This window comes from Curcuma longa, chromosome 8, assembly GCF_044706935.1.
Source record: "Curcuma longa cultivar G26 ecotype Majalengka, Jawa Barat chromosome 8, ITB_CL_G26_1.1, whole genome shotgun sequence".
NCBI classification, from domain to species: Eukaryota; Viridiplantae; Streptophyta; class Magnoliopsida; order Zingiberales; family Zingiberaceae; genus Curcuma; species Curcuma longa.
In genome coordinates this window covers 13,008,275-13,024,271 of record NC_133868.1, presented here as the reverse complement: position 1 = coordinate 13,024,271, position 15,997 = coordinate 13,008,275, and the positions used below count along the sequence as shown (strand labels likewise).

The window sequence follows — 15,997 nt, the reverse complement described above, 5'->3', positions numbered from 1 at the left end:
GGATTAGACATTAAGCTTACATTTTTTTTAATGCAAATTACTGCACAATAACAAATCAATTAAACATGCAACAATTCCAATGGAAACAGCATGCAAATACACACCTTAAGTTTCAATTGTATCTGCTCCGAAGACATGGATCGATCAAACTAGACATTTTGATCCCACAAATCATCTTTGTGCAGTTGAATCACTTGCTTAAGATTGTGATGCAGATCTGAGAAGGAAGTGTTCTTCATCTCGCTAAACTAAACATCAAGCTTCCACTTGAAAAGAGCAAACTCTGCGTGGTTTGCTTCTTTAGTGTCCCTCCTTTTGGAAAATAACAGACTCTGCGTGGTTTGCTTCACATCCACAGGCATTCATTGGGATGCAGATTGACAACTTGTTTCTGTGTAAAATCAACTGAAATGGGAGTCGGCAAACACCGAGATTCTGCAGCAATTCTTCCCTCAAAATCTGTGGGTTGCCTTCGCAGATGGACAGGCTGATGGAGGTGTTCTCATGCTTTGAAGATTTCTTGAAGCTGGCAAGAATCAACAAAGTTAGGGTGGATTTGTACGAGTATATTGTCAGCAAAATTATTGTAATCATTCTCATCTCTAACTTGTGCCTGGCCTAACTATTTGAAGTTGGACACATGAATTGTGTTCCTCAATTATGATTTGCCACATCATAATAATATTCAAATTATATATTAACTAAATTTAAAACTTGGCAGAGGACTTTTCGTTCAGCACAATACTGAACTCTTGAGCTGGGCTGATCTAAAGAGACAAACCATGGTAACCATATCTCTCATTGCACACTACAACTGTATTCATTTAGAAGGCTCACATATTTTAGAAGATTTAATTATAGAGATGTCACTAGAAGGTGTCTTCTTTACTGTCTGATAAAACTCAAATTCATCAGCAGCAGCATTCTCCCGTATATGGCCGAGAAAATGATATAATGGAGCCTCTATTAGAATTTATGCTGGGATAAATGTCAAGCAACTATGTAGTCATGAAATTGTGATCGGCGAGGATTATGTACAAATTCAAGGAAAAGATTGTTCACAAATTCTAATGTTGCAAGGAAAATGATAATTTACCAAATCACACACAACTTTTAGAAATACTCAAACCGTGCATCCAAAGGGCGCACTTGTTCCCCAAAATGCTCCTTCCCCCATGGCAACCCAGAACTAAAGCGTTGGATCGGTTTTTCCTTGCCTGAACCAAACCGAACTAAGGCAAAAAGCAGAAACTTAGTTATTTCATTGTGCACTTTCGTCCAAAAGTCATTAATGACCTTAAAGAGCTTAAATTTATTTCAAATTTGCACCTGTTCCGGCCAATACACCATGGATGGTTACAACACTGGTTTTGCCGACGTGCACGCTCCTGTGATGAGGTTGCGGAAGGAAAAGAAAGACCTACAAGACACTCCAAAAAGAGGGTTTGAATGATGCCGGGAAGGGGGTTCCCGGCAAGCCACTCCAACGCTCAAGTTAGAGTTTGGCGTGAGGAAGGAGTTTGAAGGGCTTGGGGAAGTTAGGGTTTATGTATGCGTACCTATACCCATGGGCATGAGTTACCTTTTTATAGCAGTTGATCTCCGAAATATTAGCAACTGTTTGAGAAATATTCAGGTTCTGTTCCGGAAAGATTCAGTCCGTTGAGATATATTCGATCCTATTGCCACGGAAGAATCAGTTCTGTTCTCCCCGACTTAAGCAGAACGACTATGTCTTCAAATAAGTATCACATGTCGAAAGTTAACCTTGGATGTAGAAAACGCGTCGAAACCACATCATAAGGTCGGCACAAGACGCGGGAGGCGTGCTGAGACTGAGTCATGAGGTCGGCACAAGACGCGGGAGGCGTGCCGAGACTGGAGCAGGAGGTCGGCATATGCTTAAGGAAGCATACCGAGACCGGAGCAGGAGGCATATGCTGGAAGCATATGCTGCATATGCAGGAAGCATACCAAGACTAGAGCAGGAGATCGTTATATGCTTAAGGAAACATACCGAGATCGGAGTAGGAGGTTAGCACATGCTTTAGGAAGCATACTGAGACCAAGAAGCCGAGGTTTCATTTGGTTTCAACAATTAATCGATACTTATATTTACTCGATTTTCCTCATACTCCCTTTTACCCAATGTCCACGTGATCAATAAATAACCCCGCCGAATCATAAGCCTGCCGAATTAGTCTAGTCGAAGGAGGCGAAGTCCGACTGCCTGGACTCGAGTTAAGCCAGAAGCGTTGAATTACTCCACAAGTCTTAACCTTATTTCGATTTAAATTAATCGAGGATACTATCGCATGCTCTTTAAATTATTTATCAACTCACTTTATCCATTGATTTGACTTCCAACGGTAGAGATTCGGTGAACGTTTGTTTTTAAGTTGCCACTCAAACCTTTCTTCCTCCGCATTTCTGCAGACGCTGAAACCCTAGTTCACGTGACTTGCTCGATCTTGTGCCTTCTCCCGAATTAGTCTAGTCGAATGAGACGAAGTCCGACTGACTGGACTCGAGTCAAGCCAGAAAAGCGTTGAATTACTCCACGAGTCTTAACCTTATTTCGATTTAAATTAATCAATGATACTATCACATGCTCTTTAAATTATTTATCAACTCACTCTATCCATTGATTTAACTTCCAACGGCAGAGATTCGGTGAACATTTGTTTTTAAGTTGCCATTCAAACCTTTCTTCCTCCGCATTTCTGCAGACGCTGAAATCCTAGTTCGCGCGACTTGCTCGATCCTGTGCCTTCTCCCGAATTAGTCTAGTCGAATGAGACGAAGTCTGACTGACTGGACTCAAGTCAAGCCAGAAGCATTGAATTACTCCACGAGTCTTAACCTTATTTCGATTTAAATTAATTGATGATACTATCACATGCTCTTTAAATTATTTATCAACTCACTCTATCCATTGATTTGACTTCCAACGGCAGAGATTCGATGAATGTTTGCTTTTAAGTTGCCACTCAAACTTCCTCCGCATTTCTGCAAACGCTGAAACCCTAGTTCGCGTGACTTGCTCGATCCTGTGCCTTCTCCCGAATTAGTTTAGTCGAAAGAGGCGAAGTTCGACTGACTGGACTCGAGTCAAGCCAGAAGCGTTGAATTACTCCACGAGCCTTAACCTTATTTCGATTTAAATTAATCGAGGATACTATCGCATGCTCTTTAAATTATTTATTAACTCACTCTATCCATTGCTTTGACTTCCAACGGCAGAGATTCAATGAACGTTTTGTTGGGTTGCAAGGGTGCAAACATAGTCCCACATCTAAAGTACATGGAAAAGATCATGGAGTTAAAAGGATGGAAAGTATCTCCATTGGTATGAGGCCTTTTGGGTAGAGCACAAGAACAAAACCATGAGGGTTTAGGCCCAAAGTGGACAATATCATGCCATTGTGGAGATATTTTGATTCCATCGGTACTAACAAGTGGTATCAGAGCGAGACCGCTCTTCACCGGACTAACCGCCGGATAAGCCATGATCCAGATCTAACCATGTGGTTTGAACCTTAAAACAAAGGAAGTGGGTGCTCCCGTGTTTGAATCAAGAGGACCAGACACCAAGTGAGAAGTCCTAGTAGATCGGGTGGACCGAGGGGCAAAAAGTCCTAGTTGCGACTAGGTGGAAAGTCCTAGTAGGTCGGGTGGACCGAGGGGCAAAAAATCCTAACTGCGGCTAGGTGGGAAGTCCTAGTAGGTCGGGTGGACTGAGGGGCAAAAAGTCCTGGTGGATCGAGGATTCAGACATCAAAAACGACGTTGAGGGGGGCTTGTGGTCCTTTGTTTGAGGGGGGGATTGTTGGGTTGCAAGGGTGCAAACATAGTCCCATATCTAAAGTACATGGAAAAGATCATGGGATTAAAAGGATGGAAAGTATCTTCATTGGAATGAGGCCTTTTGGAGAGAGCCCAAGAACAAAGTCATGAGGGCTTAGGCCCAAAGTGGACAATATCATACCATTGTGGAGATATTTTGATTCCATCGGTACTAACACGTTTGTTTTTAAGTTGCCACTCAAACCTTTCTTCCTCTGCATTTCTGCAGACGCTGAAACCCTAGTTCGCGCGACTTGCTCGATCCTGTGCCTTCTCCATCTTTCTCCTTCGACTTCTCCATTTCAACCTAGTAAGTTCCATCTGCTCGACTATTACTTCCTCCATTTCTTTGTGTCTTCTTCATTCATCTAGCGTAGCTATTCGGCAAGCTTTAGGTACTAGGTTTTCCGCTCCTTCCGTCCCTTTTGATTTTTGTATCTTCTTCGCCACTACCTTGCCTTAGTGAGTCTAAACTATCAAACTTCGGTGCTTGCTATCCCTAGTGCACACCTATGGCCACGTCTGTCCCTTGGTATGAATCCCAAGAGTCCCTACTAACGACAGGGGATGAAGTACTACTTAGGGAACAGTTTGGTATCCCTTCAGACTATAGGATAAGGCTTCCTTCTCCCGACCAGAGACCCCATGAACCTGCTCCTAACTATGTCACTTTCCCATAGACGACGCCAATTTGTTCCAGCCAATACACCGTGGATGGTTACAACACTGGTTCAAGGACTGTTGACGTGTGCACGCTCCTGTGATGAGGTTGCGGAAGTAAAAGAAAGACCTGCAAGACACTCCAAAAAGAGAGTTAGAATGACGCCGGAAAGGGGGTTACCGACAAGCCAATCCGACGCTCAAGTTAGGATTTGGCGTGAGGAAGGAATTTAAAGGGCTTGGGGAAGTTAGGGTTTATGTGTGCGTGCCTGTACTCATGGGCATGAGTTACCTTTTTATAGCGATTGATCTCTGAAATATTAGCAACTGTTTGAGAAATATTCAGGTTCTATTCCGGAAAGATTCGGTCCGTTGAGATATATTCGATCCTTATTGCCACGGAAGAATCAGTTATGTTCTCTCCAACTTAAGCGGAATGACTATGTCTTCAAATAAGTATCACATGTCGAAAGTTAACCTTGGATGTAGGAAACGCGTCGAAACCACATCATAAGGTCGGCACAAGACGCGTGGAGGCGTGTCGAGACTGGAGCAGGAGGTTGGCATATGCTTAAGGAAGCATACCGAGACTAGAGCAGGAGGTCAGCATATGCTTAAGGAAGCATACCGAGACTGGAGCAGGAGGTCGGCATATGCTTAAGGAAGCATACCGAGACGAAGCAGGAGGTCATCATATGCTTAAGGAAACATACTGAGACCGGAGTAGGAGGTCGACACATGTTTTAGGAAGCATACTGAGACCAAGAGGCCGGGGTTTCATTTGGTTTCAACAATTAATCGATACTTATATTTACTCAATTTTCCTCATACTCCCTTTTACCCGACGTCAATAAATAACCCTGCGTTCAACACCGTTGCACTGATGATCCAATCCCCTGAATTGTTCATATTTTCTTCCTAGATTTGTTCTAAATTAACACTGTTGCATTCTTGATGGTCACCTGATCCATCTATGTTATTATTATTATTATTTTTTAATTTAGAGCTCTTTAGGTTTATTATTAGGAATCCAATAACTTTAGAGCCACCAAATACCTTTGATCAAAGGTCATCAAATACTTCTAGCATAAGTCATTAATGATCATAAGGGCAGAAAATTAAAAAAAAAACATCCATGGATAGACTATCAAGAATACAATCATGTAAATTTAGAGCAAATCTAAGCTTTTTAAGGTCATCAAGAATTTGTTCCCCAAAAATCCTTGAATCATTAATGGCAAAAGTCATTGATACCCTAAAACTCTAGGATTCCAAATCTAGAAGAAAAAAACAAATAGATTCAGGATATCAGCATGAGTGGGCAACAACATAATTTGGTACAAATTTGAGCTCTAAAATAATGACTTTTGAGAGAGTGTTTAATGAGATAACCCAAATTTTGCCATTGTTCAATTTAGCTCAGGCAAACAAATACTTGTTCGGTAGTTTGGTTTTGGGCTGCAATGGGTGGAGGGACATTTTGGGAACAACTGTGCTTTTTTGCAAACATCAAACTTGAATGCGTGTTTTAAGTATTTTTTAAAGTTGAGTGCATGAATTCATAAATTACAGAAAGGAAAACAATTGTATTAGTAAAATATTTATATTTATCTGAGGCATGGCTATACTTGGCATTGATAGATATTGAGATATAAAGAAAGAAAAAGGATTTAGATTTCCACTCACTTGAATCAATCGACTTTCCACCAATTGATGTTCTCCTTGATACACTCGAGCCTAATGTCTCAATAGTAGTCAAAGATTGACGCCTTCTTAATTTCGCATCACCAGTAATTGGCGTCTTCTCATCAAAGTTGGTCCTTTTGACAAGTTTTGAGGTTGGTGTTTCTGTAGGACACAAATTATTCCTGAACATTTATAGACGGTTACAAGTCAACTAAATCTGAGTGTTTCCAGAAAAGAAAGTTGCTGACTGTGTCATTCTTGCTACTATATCTAATCTATTACCTTTTCTCAGAAACGTTGATCAGTCTGCCAATTGTCTGCAAGGATTTCCTTAAGTGAGATCCTTTGCTGACAGAAACTTTATTGAAACTTCTGTTGATAATTGATGTTCTGGTAGGAGTAGTAATCACATCAAACTTTCTTGTTCGATCAGGGGATCTTTGTTCTATTCTAGAACCACCTCCAATCTTTGGGATCCTACTCTCTGCATGTGTGGTTTGGCTATTTGGTAAAGGTTGATGGAGATCCTTGCCACTGCAACCAGCTACAGGGTTCTCATTGTTCATGTCAGCATTCGCTTCTGAAACATCTAGCAAAACCACATTCCCGCAATTATTTTCAATCTCTGCAGGTGCTTCTGGACACACTTTTGATGATTGCTGCAAAGAGAAACTAATGAGAACAACATAGAGAAACTAAACTAAAGATTGCTTACTTCTGAATCTGCATTTATTTTTGCTTGCTGATTCTTTTCACAACTTAGTCTTTCAGAACTTAATTTGGTATTACAAACTAAAGTATACTATAAGTATATTTTAGCACCTGCATATCATCCGGGTTGTTTGATGCTCTAATCTTTGAAGTACTACTGGTCTCAATGCTCAGCCTTCGTGGACGTGGTGGAGTGTGATCAATCATTTTTCTTGACCTCTCTGCTACAGGAGTATGTTCTTTTGTCTTAGGTGCATGCATAACCTTGTTTCCTTCCTTGGTAGCCAAAGCCTTCTTGAGATTGTCTATCTGCTGATGAATCCATGGTTAGGACTTCCAGATTACAAGGAACAAAAGCATATACATAAACCCGTAAGTCAGGAAAGAAAAAATGTGTTCGCTTAAATAAATTAAATAAACTGATCTTGAAAAAAATAAAAAGATAATGGTCACTTATGAAGTTATGATACAAGACAGCAATCTGGTTAGGAATAGGAATGACAATAGGTATCCAATAATCAGGTATTCACAGGTACCTTGAATTGGGTTTGGGGTATTTGATTATGCTTAATGATCGGGTTCAGGTTTCCTTAAATTGCAGGTGTACTTGCAGGTTTCCTTAATCGGGTACGTTGGTTTGGCTACCATTTATCATCAAAAAATGAGTTTGTAGCGTGGATATGCTATTGGTCTAGGCTATATTAGCATTTGGATCCCCTCTCGAACACCTTCTAATGATTGGCAGAGCTAACAATCGATAGGCACCTTCTTATGCTTGGATTGGAGAGCTAACAATCCAAAGGGTATAAATAGGCTCGAGCTATAGCAAAAGGAAAGATCATTAGGAGCAGTGAACTTGAACCATTCACTAAAAGCAACTGCGAAACTACATATATGAGGAAGAGGAGCATAAGCTTCAATTTATTTATAGTTTAGTATGAGTTGGTATACGTTGTTGGATGGGCAGTTCTAGCTTCTAAAGTTCCTGTCCCCTCCTTTCTCATGCTGTGTTAGTACAAGCTTTGGTAGCCAAGAGGTCAAGGGAATCATACTTATTAGAACAAAATGGCACTTGCTACTAAATAAAAGTATATAGTGCATCCTGAGTCTGATAGTAATTATGATAATGAACTCGAATTTCTCTTTTTAGTCGAGACTTCAGCAACAGCGTATTTCTTTCCTCTCCATCTCTGATTAAAAAAAGGTATCCAAACATGTAGGTGCTCCTTGACCCACTACCATCCTTAGCTACAAAATAAAGGTGTAACATTTATATATTTCTAGAAATCACTTCCTTTACTTTAATAAAAGCAAAAAAAAATAGAATAGAATACTTCTCACAACAGAATGCTTCAACAAATTGTGGAACCACTAAATATGGATCATTCCAATGCTCATTCAATTATCTCGATATATTAACACCTAATATTGAGTGGATCCCCCACAACAGAACACATACAAGAAATCGAAGATGTTTAAAACGCTATAAAATGGTGCCAAAAAGGATTGTGATACCTGTTCTTTTAGTTCCTGGATTTCACTGCTTTCCTTGTTTTGGCGAGGAGCACCGAGTTCAACTGTTGATGTTCTTTGTGCAAATTTAAGTGTACTAATTGTTTCTCCATAAGAATCTGCTTCCGGGCTTACATGAGCAAGCATCAACATCTTTGCATTTCCACCTAGTAGTTAAAGACAAACAGAAGATTTGAATGAAAAAATATAATCAATTTAGTTATGAAATGAGCAATACAAAGGATTGCATGTGGTTCAGAACCTAGTGAATTCTGCAGTAGTTGTGTAAGCTTGCTATTTCTATATGGAATGTGAGAATTCTTCTGAGCCAAGGCCATAATAACATCTCCCAAACAAGAAAGTGATTTGTTAATAAATTGAGCTTCCTTCAATGTATCACCTGTGGCTTCTGATTTATCCACTCTCTCACTACCTGCAAGGTCAACTAAATGCAGGCAACTGGTTGTTGTGTTTCCAGACATGTCTTTACCATGCACATGAACTGTCAAGACACTGCTCACAAATACAAATTAAGATCAGTAGTACAAATATAAGAAGAAATAAAACTTTTGAGGTTATAATAAACATATTAATGAACTTTTACTTTTTAATAAATACATCACATTCTATCAATTACATATTTACACGACATCATGTCATTTTGACAAATTATTAAATTCTCTAATGATCAAGTTTGTCTTCTATCAAGCAAAATTTGATTTATTTTAAATTTTGTAAAAATGAATTGTGATTATAATTGTTGAATCAGTAGACAGAGTGACATAATTCTTCAAACAATGCATTCTGCAAGTTAGTTTGTTGCCAGATCTGTTACAAAGTTGTTTTCACATTACATTCTTTAATGATCATCAAACAGAAGTTGATTTATTTTTTTCTTTGAGAATTGTGATTAGAAATGTTGAATTAGTAGGCAGCTAAATAATTCTTCAAAACAATGTCATTCTTCTGCTGCAAAACAATGTCATTCTATGAACTGGTTTGTTGCTAGATCTGGTACAAAGTAATTTTCATATACAGAACCTCATATATTGATGTATGTATGATTAAATTTTTAATTCTTTCTTCAAAATAGTATTTTTGCATGCCATTTTATGTCATTTTGACCCTTCATTAAAATTTCCAATGATCAAATATGTAAGAGATCATTTTTGTAATTGTGACACTTCATTAAAATCTCCAATGATCAAGCATGCCAAAGTATTAATTTCGTATGACATTTTATGCCAGCTTGATACTTCGTTAAATTCTCAAATAAGTATATATTAACACTTCTATAGTTCTATTAGAATTGTTAATCAGTATATGATGAACTTAATATTCATAAAAATGTTATTCTGTGTGACTTTGTCAGATTTGTTACAAAGTTAAAAAAGAGGTGTGATAAAACTAAAAATCCATGATTGGTAACCTCTCAAAAGTTCATGATATATTTGCTACAGAGTAAAAAAATTGTGATGTACATTAAAAAAATGAAAGTTCATGATAGTTTTGTTAAAACCTAAAAAATTCATGATAGATCTAGAAATTAACATAATAAATTCTTGGGTACCTGTGTGAGCGGCTGCTTCTATGGTTCATTGCGGTTGAGCTAAAGGCCCGGTTTTTCTCTCCCAACCTCATCAAATTTAGAACATCAGCAGTAGACTGAACAGATTGCATGGTGGCATTAGGAATGCTCAGCCCACCAACTCCCAAAGCATTCCTAATCTCTAACGTACTATTATAGTCAATCAACAATTGAAAAAAAAATTAGTGGGTAACCAAAGTAAACTTGGGATGAAACTCAAAAGGATATTTTGAATTTGTTGCATCTTGAGCGAGGAGGTCCCGGACTATCTCGTTATAGATCTCGACCATCTGTACATAGATTTCATATGTGATGTCCTTGCGAATACTGGATATGTGAAAGAGATCATTCAGAGCCATGTGATTGATTCCAGTTTCCTCGCATGAACCGGTTGATGTTCCACACTATTTCAATATCAATATACTAGAATAGTAAGTATCAAGAATTAATATTTATCATTCATCAAGAACTGAAAATAAAAACTTAATATTTGTACCATGGTATAAGTTTTACCAGCCCCTGTCTGCCCATAAGCAAATATGCATACATTATACCCATCCATGACAGATCTTATTAAAGCTTGAGTTTCATTGTAGACTTCACCTGGATATTTAGATTTAGACTTGAGTTAGTTTTCACTTTCATCAGTAGCTTCAGTTACCAAGATGATAATAGAGCTGTAGATTGTTACATTGAGTAGTTTGTGGGCCAAATACTTTGTTAAACTGGAAAACTTTGCGTGTATTGTGTGGTCTGTATGGATCAAAGACCATCAAAGAGCCATCATTCCCTATGTACTCTATACAACCTTCTTGTGAGTTGAAGATTGGTCTGATCCTGCAGAATATTCGAATATTTCCTGGAGAAAGGAAGTTAGATATCTAATTTGATCCATTCTATCTGTGCAAATTGAGGAAATCTACCTTTTAGTTCTTGAAGAATATTATACAAATGTCTATTTTCTATGATGGCCTGATGGTATCCAGAAGCAGCAACAGATAACTCATGAATCTGTGTTGCTAAATAACATAAACAACAGAGAATAAGTTTAGCAGATGCACATTGAAAATCTGGCAGAAGTTTGTAGATTTATTTAATAATCATCTTCTAGATGCTTAAATGTTGGCTCCTGTCCAAGACCCCAACTAAAAGTTGTTTAGTTCGAAGATTAATTCGGCATATCCTCAGAAAAGTGCCAGCATATAGTTGTCAGTTACTAATGATACAAATAACAATCACTTGTTTACCTAATTGTATGAAATCATTTTGTATCTGGGTTTGCAAATTGATGAATTCCGCTCTGGCCTCTGACAAAAGAATCTTCAGTTCCTGCAGAGTAAGTGAAACTTCCGCAGATTAGCTAAATTGTCAAATTAAACTTGCATCAAATCTGACATATGTACCTTTGATGCGCTGCAGTTACATAACAATTCTAGAAGAAGGGTGATAAATAGACTGATTACTTTATCTTATGACCTCAAAAACTCAAAGGTAATATCCTCAAAATGCTTGAACAAATCTAATGTAGGACTTCTCCTCAAATATGGATTTGCTAAAAGCATGAGTCAACTTAATGAGCATTTGTGATTAGGAAAGAGAAATTAGAGGTAGTTAGGAATATGTCTGAGCAATGTACTTGATGTGATTACAAGCATTACATCTACTTGTACCATTTATTCTGTAGTAACTTGACACGATCCATTATCCCATTTAATGTGCTTATAAATGCATGAAGGTCCAAGTTTGACTATATTCTAAAGAATTAGAAGCTCATTGTTTATACAAGCACACAATACCACTAATTCCTTTTCTTGTGCTTCCAATTGATTCCAATAGTTGTAATCACCATGTTCCACGGACAAATTATGATGCTGCAAACCCAAATAAATATGTTGTCAGTAGTTTAGTTAAGATAAGGAACTTATCAAGCAATTATATTCTTTTTTTCATATAGATCAAACTTTACTCCTTTTACTGGAACAAGTATTAAATAATTATTTTCTGAAAAGTGCTTTTAGGTTAGATTAAAATGATTAAGAAGTCAGATAAAGAAGATGTACCTTATCTGGTAGGTTGGTTGAACATCTACCTTTGGAATTTCCTTTCAACCAAAGGTCTTGAATGAATGATAACTTCAAAAATGCAGAAACAGGAATAAGATTAGACTTCTACATACCTTGTAGAACTTCCAACAATAACCAAACACATGTTGCAGCAAGGATTCAGGAAAAAAATTGAAGCACAAGCTTCCCATTCCTATAGTTACTTGAAATATGCACAACATAAAAGCATGGAAAGAATAATACATGCATAGAATTGAATGGATATCCTGAATCTTTTATGCTAATAGGTGTTCCTATCTCCATATAAAAATCCTTGTTGTATGTGCAGCTAAGAATTCTATGGCATTTGTACAAATTAAATCATTTAATTGTCTATTTGAAAATAAACAAAACATTTCTGGTGCATAATTTGTACTTCAGTTAAATAAAGGTGAATCTAACATTTTATAATCCTTTGCAAGTGTTGGAACTTTGTTTTCTAGATGTTCCATTAACAATTTTATTGATGGCACTTCCTTGTCTGTTTAACAATCAGTACTTGATTTTTCACAATTTTCAAGTATAACCTTCCTGCAGCCGCATCGGCTCACGCATGATTACATAAGGATTTATGACCACATTGCATCGTCTTATGCTTACATGAGGATTTATGTGGGCTAAACCATAGTCATATTGAATAAAAAAATGGTTGAATTAGTGGATCAATTGGTTGAATTGTATCATACTGAGAACTAGCACAAATAATATGATTAGTTGGATTGTCCTCTTAATATGTCAATTGCATATTTAATATAACAATCTTATACATGGTGAGGTTGGGCTGTGCTCTTAATAGGTCAATTGCATATTTAATATAACAATCTTATACATGGTGAGGTTGTGCTGAGCACAGCCCAACCCATTTGATAGTTGATACTTCAACACGACTTTGCCCAACACAAGCTAGGTCGTGCCTAGAATTACCCAACCCTAAATGGGATCTGATTGGAATAGTGCAGCCAACAGTCAGATCAAACACAACTTGGAGTAGTATCAGGTTAGGTTGTGCCATCAGATCACTATATAAAATTTCGAGCAAAGAAAATGATGATCCAAAATCAATAACCTTTTTACATGAGAAGATGATTATAGTGGGCTGATCATGTCTATATTTGGAATCTTTATCAGATACAAGAAAAGCAACAAAGCTTGATGAATTTAAATTCAATTTTAGTGCTAGATATTATATATGATTACTATATCTACAATGATTAATACATAAAAAGGTTAATTTATCACTATTAAGCAATCCAAAGAGTCTTCAGGTCTTAGAACTTTTGTTGGCATTCACATCAACTAAAATGATACACTTTAAATTTGCATCCTTTCTCCTCTTTTCAGATTTTACAAGTAACTGGTGAATATGTTTGCGTTTGCATTAAATCATGTACCTGTTGATCATCCAAACAACTTGACATTATTTTGTTGAATAACTTAGCACGGTCCTGCCATAGAAAGATTAGTTTAAGATAAAAAGTATCTTAAGCATGAATTAGATAATGAAAAAATTAGTAAAAAATGAAGTTTACTGTTTTTTCGTCATTCCATGAGTCCACAAGGCTTTGATCAATGTTCTCTTTTGAATTCAACATCAAATTGGAAAGCACTGTGACAAGGGAGCCTAATGCATCTGGATAAATGAGGAACAAAATAAGAACCATAGGGAAATGTTCTTGGATGTTGTAATAAATAGCATTCATTGATCTACTATGGGTAATTAAACATCTTAAGAGAACCATCAAGAAGTGCTCTTGGATGTTCTAATAAATGACATTCATTGACCTACCATGGGGAATTACACTTCTTGAGATAACAAACTATGTCAGGTATAAACTAATGTTTAGAACACTTTGAAAGGGAATAGATAATTTTTTATATTGACCTGTCTTGGAATTGGAATTATGGAACTGTCAGGTCCATGATTTTGGCAATACACTTGTAATAAAAAAAAATGAGAATCAGAATTCCAATTGGTAAAAATTTATGGAACTGTCAGGTCTCCTCTAAGTAGCACGACCAAGTTCCTTCCTACGTTACTAATTTTACCACATTTAGTTAAATATCTTGTATGGACATAGCAGTGAGAAAAAAGAAGTAAAAAAGATAATGTGGTAAGCTAACAGTAGTATAGTAAACTGCCTAAACAATGAAATTCCATTTCATACTATCAAGCAAAGGAGTTGCTTTTTATATAAAGAATTCTTTATGTCATGTTATGATGTCAGAATTCATTTGTTCTGAGAATTGGTTGCGATCAAAATATAACTAACACCTTGCTCATTTAGATCCTTGGCCTTGGTGGATTGCTGCATCTTGGCAGTTGACATATCCAAACATTTGCTACGAAGAGATCCAGATGAGGTAACATGTGGTTTGATTCGTGAAGTGGATCGTAGAGGAAGTGGAGATTTGAGATGCTTCCACTCTCCATTATCACCATTAGATCGTTGGAAATCATGATAGGTTTTTAAAGTGAGAATGCAATCCACAACTTTAGCAGCCGAACCAATCTCCACGTTATCCTGTTACAAAATGATTGTTTCCATGAAAAGTGAAACGACTAGAAGAAAATATCTTATGGCCATAGTTAACAATGGCTAACCCTTTCAAGATCCGAAGCCTCAAAGCTTGGCAGCTTGAGCTCCTCCACAGCGACTAAGAAGTTTCGAATGTTCTCAAAATATTGATAAGCGGGTAAAGGTTGGGTGTCCCAGGCAGTGCCTGCGGATTGATTTACAACAACCTTTACAAAGCATCGGAGAAGAAGGAAAGAAATGTTAGGTCATAGTGAAAAACGATTCGACCATGAAAAAGATTGAAGCCAACTGATCACATTACTTTGGGAATAGCACCGGGCTGGATCTTGTTGATGGCATTGCAAAGGACGATGCCACTCCTCAAACAGGCATGAAATTCCTTCTCGGTGGGCTGAGGAGGCAATCGAAGAGGTCCGACGATACTCTCGAGCCAGCTGGCGGCTTCATATCGCCTCAGAGCTGCCAAAATTGGAACAAGATTTCCTCAGGTTCTAAGTAAACATCTATACTCGACAAAATGATCTCAATCTGCAAAAAGAAACCTATGCCGTTGACAAAAAACAAATCACAAACTGAATAACCCCCAAACTCTAGCAGGGAATGAAAAGGCATAGTTTCCAACCCAAAAAAGGCATACTTTTCGCCAAGGGAAACACATCTGCGTGCGATAAAGAACAACACCTATAAAACTGTATGCAAAGGCACAGAAAAACCCAAACTTTAGTATAAAACGAGGCTATTCTGTTCAAGGAGAGGGGAAAACGACCCGTTTCAGCAACAAAACCGCAGAAAGAAAGAGCGACTAGAAGGGTACAGACAAAGAAGAAGGCATCGCACCAGCTTCTTCGGCCTTTCTCGAGGCTAACCGGCCATCGCGAAAGGACACCCTGCAAGGCTCCTCGTTTCCTCGTCCCCCGTCCTCCATTCTTCTTGAGTGAAGTAGGCAAGGGGCGACGCCTACTTGAGAATGGAAAGAAGCGTTTCGCGATTGCTGGGCGAGGAAGTGGAAGAAAAGGCAACTGCGAGATTGGAATGGCAAAATATAGAAATAAATAGAGGGGAGAGAGAGAGAGTGAGAGTGTTCGAATTCGAATTGGTAGGTCCGCTGCCGACGAGAATGCCGTTGACAATCGATCCGAGCCCTTAAACCTGGACATTCATCGTTGGAGCTTCGATCGACGGACGATACCAGACACGATAGATCGCCGCCTCGACCGACCAATCGTATGCTAGATTTGGTTCGGCGATGTCCAACGGTCGATCCGGACAGCTCGGGTATATTTAGTCAACCCGAATCAATTCGAATGTAATTGAGTCACGATGGATCGAAATGCTTTGGGCTCGGCTCACGAATC

At 38.0% G+C, this 15,997-nt stretch overlaps 1 protein-coding gene across 1 annotated transcript; it reads right to left on the bottom strand.

Annotated features, from left to right (window-relative positions):
• Positions 1 to 381: 381 nt before the first annotated feature.
• LOC141832897 (kinesin-like protein KIN-14A) lies at positions 382 to 15,567 on the bottom strand. Its single transcript, XM_074720264.1, is given in 21 exon segments — positions 382 to 526; positions 6,193 to 6,374; positions 6,475 to 6,851; positions 6,908 to 6,996; positions 6,999 to 7,215; positions 8,419 to 8,582; positions 8,678 to 8,928; positions 9,986 to 10,150; positions 10,232 to 10,407; positions 10,500 to 10,606; positions 10,695 to 10,862; positions 10,927 to 11,022; positions 11,251 to 11,332; positions 11,800 to 11,874; positions 12,064 to 12,135; positions 13,497 to 13,550; positions 13,635 to 13,735; positions 14,378 to 14,627; positions 14,708 to 14,848; positions 14,944 to 15,101; positions 15,480 to 15,567. Coding segments are annotated over 21 exon segments (3,087 nt in total). The 3' UTR covers positions 382 to 452.
• Positions 15,568 to 15,997: the final 430 nt, after the last annotated feature.